This window comes from Clupea harengus, chromosome 13 (genome assembly GCF_900700415.2).
Source record: "Clupea harengus chromosome 13, Ch_v2.0.2, whole genome shotgun sequence".
Classification (NCBI taxonomy): Eukaryota; Metazoa; Chordata; class Actinopteri; order Clupeiformes; family Clupeidae; genus Clupea; species Clupea harengus.
In genome coordinates, this window is record NC_045164.1 from 20,318,727 (window position 1) to 20,326,068 (window position 7,342).

The window sequence follows — 7,342 nt, forward strand, 5'->3', positions numbered from 1 at the left end:
AACAGTGAAGATTTGGTTTCTTCCACTTGCATCCTTTTTGTGCTATTTTATCATACTGATATTTCATGCTGTTTGGGATATAGTGACCTCTAGGGGATATACATGTTGAACTGAGTGGCTCTCTTCACAGTTCGGAGGATTAGAGTCACGCATAAAGTGTTGTGATCCATGCTGATGCGCTAAGGAGTCCCAACTTGTTGTCATTTGTGCCAGGCTAATAAACTGACGAACTGGACACGCGTCTCCTATCATCTTTTGAAAGCAACACAACGCAGACGAATTCGAAGGGGTTACACACAGAAGATACAGGAACATTTGACACATTTTATTATAGGCCTACAAGACTTTCGATTTGTTTTACCAAAAACGTACTGGGTGCTTTACTTTTTGTCAGTCCAATTTGTTCTTTTGTCGATCTCATATGTCACAGAAAATTGAAATATTAATGAACAAAGACGTTCATTAATATTTCAATTTTCTGTGACATAATGAGATCGACAAAAGAACAGAATTATTAGTTGTTAAAAGCTTTGAAACTTGCCCACATATTCACTGTAAACATGCTCTAGACTATCTCAACTGTGGGATGCTGCTGCAGTCTTTCCACCTGATCTACCTGCAGAAACCCTCTGCTTACAGCTGCCTATTCCCACCATAGGGAACTATTATGCACAAATCCTACTCTGCCTATGATACATTTACTTACTGTGTGCTAGCCTATTTACCTTTAATATAAATGAATTCCACCATTAACAAAGTTTTCTGTTTCATTGCACTGCTTGTCCTTATAATAGTAACCTTATGAGGGCACTGTTTACCCACTAAGCTGTTCTACAATCAATACTTTTAATGGAATATAAGAAATGGTCTCATGGTTAGCTGGTGTTGCTGCTGCATTCGAGCCATGGCCTGCTGATGTCGTTGCTCCTGCTGCTGCATTTCGTTCCTGAAGTTCTCCATCATCTGTTCATGCTGCTTGGCCTGTACAGCTTGATTTTCCTCATACTTCCTCCTGTCCTCTTCTATCTCCTGCTTTAGATTCTCAGCCTTCATGTCAAAACCTTTCTCCAGCATCTCTTTCTGCTCCCTCATCTTACTCTCTAGAACCTTCTCAAACTCCTTCTCCTTTAGTTTCCTCTCTTCCTCACTCTTCTTCGCTATCTGTTTCATCCTCTCTTCAAAACTCTCCTTTTCTGCTTTCATCTTCACTTCCAACATGCGCTTCTCTTCCTCTTCAGCCTCCATTTTCTGTTGCAAGAGCAAAGCTCTCTCTCTCTCCTCTGGTGATTAGGCAAAACAATAGTTAGAATATCATCTGGAATAAACTACAGGTTAGTAGCTGAAGCTGTAGTTCGAAAAATGCCACAAAAAATGTTGCTCACCACAAATCTGTTTTTCCTGCTTACTAAGCTTTGTATCCACCTGCCTGATTGATTCAGCTTCCATAAACTTGCGCCCTAAAAACTCCGCCATGACATCTTCAGCCTATGAAGGAATCACGCATACACACACACACACACACACACACACAAATAATGATGGTGACAGTGGTGGTTAATGTATTTGTGCATTAATCTTTGAATGCCTGTTGTATATAACCTTGACTAATTTAGTTGTCTGACTGTTGTATTCCTCCACAATGCTCTCCATGTCCTTGCTGAAGAGTTTGTAACCACCAGGTTTAGCATAGAAACCTTTCTGGAGCTGATCGGTCATTTTAGCAGAGAGACTTGTCAGAAGATCCTGGCATTTTTTCTTTGAAGCCTTCTCGTTGTGGTTTAAATACTGGTCAAAACGTTGATCAATGTCTTTCTGAAATAGTACAATTTTTCACCTTTATTCGTAACTGAGGATAGGCATTTAATCAACTAGAGACTTTAAGACCTTTTTTTAACATGAGAAACATAAAACTTATTATTTTAAATCTGTCTGCTACTTCATTCAGGAGATATTGGGCCTCATTCACCAACCGTTCTTAAGAATTTCTTCAGAAAATCCTTCTTAAAACCAACTTACACAGCTTTCACCAAGAACATGTCATAAATCTGACTTAGACTTAGGACACTTCTCAAGAACAAATTTAAGAAAAATACTAGCAAGATAATGGTGAATGAGGCCTGAAATTTCTACATTTACAATAAATAAAAAATCTAGATAATAAATGATAATGATGAAAGACTTGGAATGGGAGCCCCGACCTCTAAAGATTTCAGGTACTTTCCCTCATCATCCTTAAAGCATCGATTCATGAACGTCTGAATGGCCATGGTGTAGAGGCGCTGATGTTCAGCAGAGACGACCATCAGCTCTAGAGGGAAGGACTGTTTCAGCTGCTCCATGCCAGTCTGGTACACCCGAGTCCCATCTTCCACCGCAGCTTTATTCTCAAGCTCTGAAATGGTGACCACTGCATTCTCCAGACAGGGCATGCCACCCCTGGAGATGGTGTCCACGTACATCTTTGCTAGATGACCCAGGACTTCATGGAGACAAGGAGAGACACACATGTGTTTTCAGGGATGTGTAGAGATGGAGGCATGCAGCTCAAAACCAAATTAAGATTACAGTTGTTAAATAAATATGTGAGAATAAACACAATCGCAGGAACCAAAGTGTGACTGTAAAGACTGGTTTCTAACTGCAAAAAGTGATCACACATGTCAATGAGTCTGAAAGCAAATACTGGAATGTTTGAGCATGAAAATATTATACAGAGAGTTGAGATTTAAAGGGCCAGTATGTAATATATTTACCATGCTAAATCATAAAATGACCATGATATGTCATCAGAGATTACGGAAACATGGTAGGTTGAAATACTGCCCATTTTCCCGTACCATTTCAACACCCAGGGTGGCCAGATAGGAGACAAATTGGCAGGCAAACTGCATGCTGCAGCCATGGAACATTAGCTGATCAACTTTTAGTGTAGGACTCGTCGTAGTTTGCCAATCAAAGTCAAAGTTTATTGTTGCGCTCGTTTTGCGTTTGCCCGTGTAGGTTCAGTGTCCTCAACCTGGCAATCCCTGCGAGGCTGGGTGAGGAGGGGGCCAGATAGAAAACTCTCTCCAATATTTTACATTTGGACTACAATTCCCATATTAAATGCTTGGTGTCAGTGCTACATATTCTTCCTTTAGGCTTACATTGGCAACAAATTGGTCTGAATGGTCAGACAAAAGAATACACAACTTAATGTTTGTGAAAGGTGACAATTCCAACTTTGATATTCACAGTCACTTTACCAAAGCATCACAACATAATGATCCCTGTAACTCACCTTTCCCATTGACCTCGTATCCGTCTTTCAGCGATTTCACTTTGGACTGCATGAAAACAAACTTGCAGAAATGTTCTGCAACCCTCAGAAATTCACGTGAAAGCCCATCTGGATTCAAACTCTCCAAACGAGACATATTGTCTGGATGAGTCGGAACTGGGAATGTGAAACACCTTCGAGATGGAAAATAATTTCGGATGCACTCTCTTGGAAGGTTATACTCCACCACATTTCTCGAATGACCTTAAAAGGAATTCAAATTAATTATTCAAATGAGAGATTCAGGAACAGGAACACTCTGAAACAGGCATTGGGTACTTCAGTGTTCTTTTAAGCTATATATACCAGGCTTCAGCTGAAGGGCGTACTCTAGGTATTCATCTTCTGTCACGTCCTGGCCTTCGATATTTAGCTCCAGACTGAAGTCCCTCACAGCCCAGATGAAATTTGGGAAGAACCTCACAAACTGGGTATCGTCTCCTTCATCAGATGATGTGACCTTTATGTAATTTGTAAGCTCTGTTACATATCTGCGTAGGGTTGAGGAGTTAGTACTGAGGAGTGAGCAGAAACTGCTTCAGGTCTAACGTAACCATCTAAAGATACAATGGGACACGGAAATATGAGTGCATTGTGCACTGTGGTGGCGTGTCTATGGTGAAAAGAAAGGATACTGGAGCTCCTCTATGGCCTTGTTATCAATGGTACCTCTGCTGTTGAAGACCAGAGTGCTGCTCAGCAGAATTCCTAGAGCAAAGATCTTCGTGTCATGCTTTGAGTCTCCCTGAAACAGATGGAATAACTTCACTGTTATGTGTGCACACAATACCTAAAAAACTGTCAGTGTACTGGCCTCACTTAGATTCCTCATTCAGCTATCCAGCAAGTTAAACACTACCACACAATAAGCCTTGGATACCGAGGGTGAAGTTGAGCTTCATCATGTGAATGGTGTAAAACTGAAATACAGATACATACACCAATGTGATCACTTCCACGTCAATCACAGAGTTGGTACATTCCCTTTCCGGTTAATGTCATTTGTAAATTTGTTTCGGGACTTGTAAAAGTGTTTTGCGTCTTGTTAATTTGTTTTCTGAAATGTAAATTTGTTTTCTGAAATGTAAATTTGTTTCGGGACTTGTAAATGTGTTATGGTAATGTAATTTTGTTTTATGATATGTTAAAATGTTTTCTAAAATGTAAATTTGTCTCAAGCTTTGTAAAAGTGTTTCAGATTTTGTAATGTTGGTTTGCACCTCTCGGCCACCGTACAAAGGGGCTATTTATTTCCTTTACTCCTATCAAAATGAAACTTTACACAATGAAAGTACCCATACATTTTTTTGTATTACAAGTTTCTTTGAAAATGTATTTTAATATGCAAATGAGCTATACACTAATCGAATATGCCCAAAATACACCCAAATAAGCTTAATTTTTTCCTTTACTCCTACCACAATAAAACTTTACATAGTAAAAGTATACATGAAAAGTAACTTCTTTTGTATTACAAGTTTCTTTTGAAATTAATTTGAATATGCACCACAACACTAACCATCAGAAATGCAAAGACGGCTATCCACCAAAGAGCGCAATCCGCGCCAAGAAAGTTCAAGAGCTGAAAGTGGAGTTGAATGCTCAGCAGTCGCTTTTCACAAAACCCACTTCTCAAAATAAGGCTGCAACTGAAGCGTCATTTCGTGTTAGCCACCTTTTGGATGTGAGTGATGTTAAAAATGAGTTTTCTGTTACCTTGTTCACGTCTCCCAATCCCTCTGTGTCCAGCAGCACCAGTGTGTGTCCTATTAAAAAAAAATATATATAATGAAGCTGCATGTGTATCTGATTATGCATGTGAACATACATGTTTCAGTGTATGTGTGATTATGTGTGTGTACGACAGTGTTTATATAGATGTGTGTGTCCAAAACTGTGAGCATACATGCCTTCTTCAGAAGGATGAGGTACACACCACATCCAGATTCCTTTGGTCTTGGACTCAACCGTGTTGCCCAGGGTAAAACCTGAGAGGGAGAGAGAGTAATTGGTCATTAGACACGCCAGTCACTGGTCACTGGTCTGAGGATGGTAAAGAGGTGGAGCAGGATAGATATTTTGGTACTAGCAGAACATTTCTAGTATTTGGGCTCTTGTAGGCTACTAGTCTGTAGTCTTTGAATGCTATCCTGATTGAAGTCAGTGAAGTGAGGCTGGTGAAGATGGTCGTGATATGGCCTCACCTGTTTGTTTTCCAGCAAGCCGGTTCATCAAGTAGGATTTCCCGCTCCGGTAGGGCCCCACTATAGTCACCACCACCACCGGCTGCTGGATCTGTTGCAGTATTTCCAAAGCCTCTTGCTGCACACTCAGGCCCCCACCCTCCTCATTGTTAATCAGACACACCGGCTCCTGCATGGCCACTGGAACTGCAGCCATCTCTGAAACATACACACACACACACTTCAAGGAAATGAGAAAACTTCAGACTCAAGCACTCAAACCTCTCCCCTAAGTAACGTCTTTGCAAGTGCGTATCAGAACCTTTTCTATGATGGCATAATGTAACTATTAGGGCTGGGCAATATGGACCAAAAATCATATGCACAATATATATATAGTATATATATATATATATATATATATCGGTATTTTCTACGAAGAGGGAAACATTTTCAGTTGTATCTCAAAGCCACTATATGCCAATGTTTTGCAGAACGTGATTGAGCTGTACAAATAATGAATATACACACTTAAAAATAATGGTTCTTGGGGGTTTTATATATTGAAGTAAAGAACCATTTTCCAAAAAGGGAACCATGTGACAACAAGGAACCATTTAAGAACCACTTTTGTTGAAATGAAATGATAAGGGCAACCTACTAGAAAATAACTAGGCCTACAGTATTAGGCACTGATATTAAATGATGACTACATGGCTATAATTGATAGGCTACCATTTAACCAGGCCTAACTCGTATAGCCTACAGTACAGCTACTACCTTAGACTAGCCTATGTTATTGGCTTTGTAACCTAAATTATTAAATTAATTATTATTTAAAATGAATTATTATTAAAAATTATTCTTGAAAAAAAAGTGTTAAAAAATAGGCCTACACTAATGGATGCTAGAGAGAGGCTGCCTCTCCATCCACGAGCCCTGAATCAACAGCGGTAAAGTAATGTTCTGGTCTCGTGGAGGAAAGACTGGACCAACTGTCACTACAGCATCAACGATCTCAAGGACAGTTCAGGTAAATATGAGGTGAACCTAGTGTTGTAAGATAAATAACTAACGTTATTAGTTATAGTTATAAGTACGGTAAGATATTTGGATAGTGATACAGGCGATATACAACTGTCAGTTGCAAGCCAATAGATAAGTTATCTATCGATATCGCTAACGTTAATATTGAGATGTGAGGATTTAACTGATAGCCGGGAAAGATCCTGTTATTTTTTATTCAGGAAGATTTAAACCGCCGTGACTACGATCATTGTTGTTGTTAGGGGATCATTAAGACTACTCTATCTCAGTTGTTTAAATAATCGCGAATGCAAGGGCACAATGTCTTGTCCCGCAGTGGGACAGGTTAGCAATCCTAGTTTACGGAGGTCGCCATGGTAACTGCCGGAGCCACGTTGATTTGTTTACCTTTTGAGAGAAAGTGGTGATGTCCAAATACAAACAAGGCTGACTGCTGTCAGTTTTTTATTGCACAAACGACTCACTGCAACACACACGTGTTATATTTATGTAGGCGACACAGGACACACACACACACACACACACGCACACGCAGGCCTGAGGTCGCCGTGAATTTAACTTCTGCCTTTAACCCATACTGCTGGTTAGTTAACTAATACTGTATACGAAGCACGAACCCATAGCTGTTTTCACATATCAACTACATTTAGGCTTACAAATTGTCGATTTACACGTGTTTTATCTGATTGTATAGGCCTAGATAGACTCCCTCACTTATGGCCTTTTATGTAGGCTATAGATGTGAATTTGGCCTTTGATACTTATATGCTCCCTTAGACTACTGCATAATTAG

The 7,342-nt window shown here is 39.8% G+C and overlaps 1 protein-coding gene across 1 annotated transcript; it reads right to left on the reverse strand.

Annotated features, from left to right (window-relative positions):
- Positions 1-544: 544 nt before the first annotated feature.
- LOC105912308 (guanylate-binding protein 1-like) lies at positions 545-5,787 on the reverse strand. The gene is made up of 10 exons (XM_012841265.2): positions 5,524-5,787; positions 5,230-5,307; positions 5,036-5,085; positions 3,955-4,064; positions 3,626-3,810; positions 3,281-3,523; positions 2,199-2,479; positions 1,600-1,812; positions 1,383-1,485; positions 545-1,280 (listed from the first exon to the last, which is right to left on the reverse strand). The coding sequence occupies exons 1-10, from the start codon at positions 5,717-5,719 to the stop codon at positions 847-849; spliced, it is 1,893 nt and encodes a 630-aa protein (XP_012696719.2). The 5' UTR covers positions 5,720-5,787; the 3' UTR covers positions 545-846.
- Between the last annotated feature and the right edge of the window lie 1,555 nt (positions 5,788-7,342).

Bases quoted from the DNA above. Each gene is read 5' to 3' on its own strand.
- LOC105912308 (XM_012841265.2), bottom strand. From the start codon at position 5,719: ATGGCTGCAGTTCCAGTGGCCATGCAGGAGCCGGTGTGTCTGATTAAC. The intron at 5,086-5,229 runs GCATGTATGCTC...TTTTTTTAATAG, and splicing joins ACCTCATCCTTCTGAAGAAG to GACACACACTGGTGCTGCTG. The intron at 1,281-1,382 runs GTGAGCAACATT...CCTAATCACCAG, and splicing joins GCAGGAAAAACAGATTTGTG to AGGAGAGAGAGAGAGCTTTG.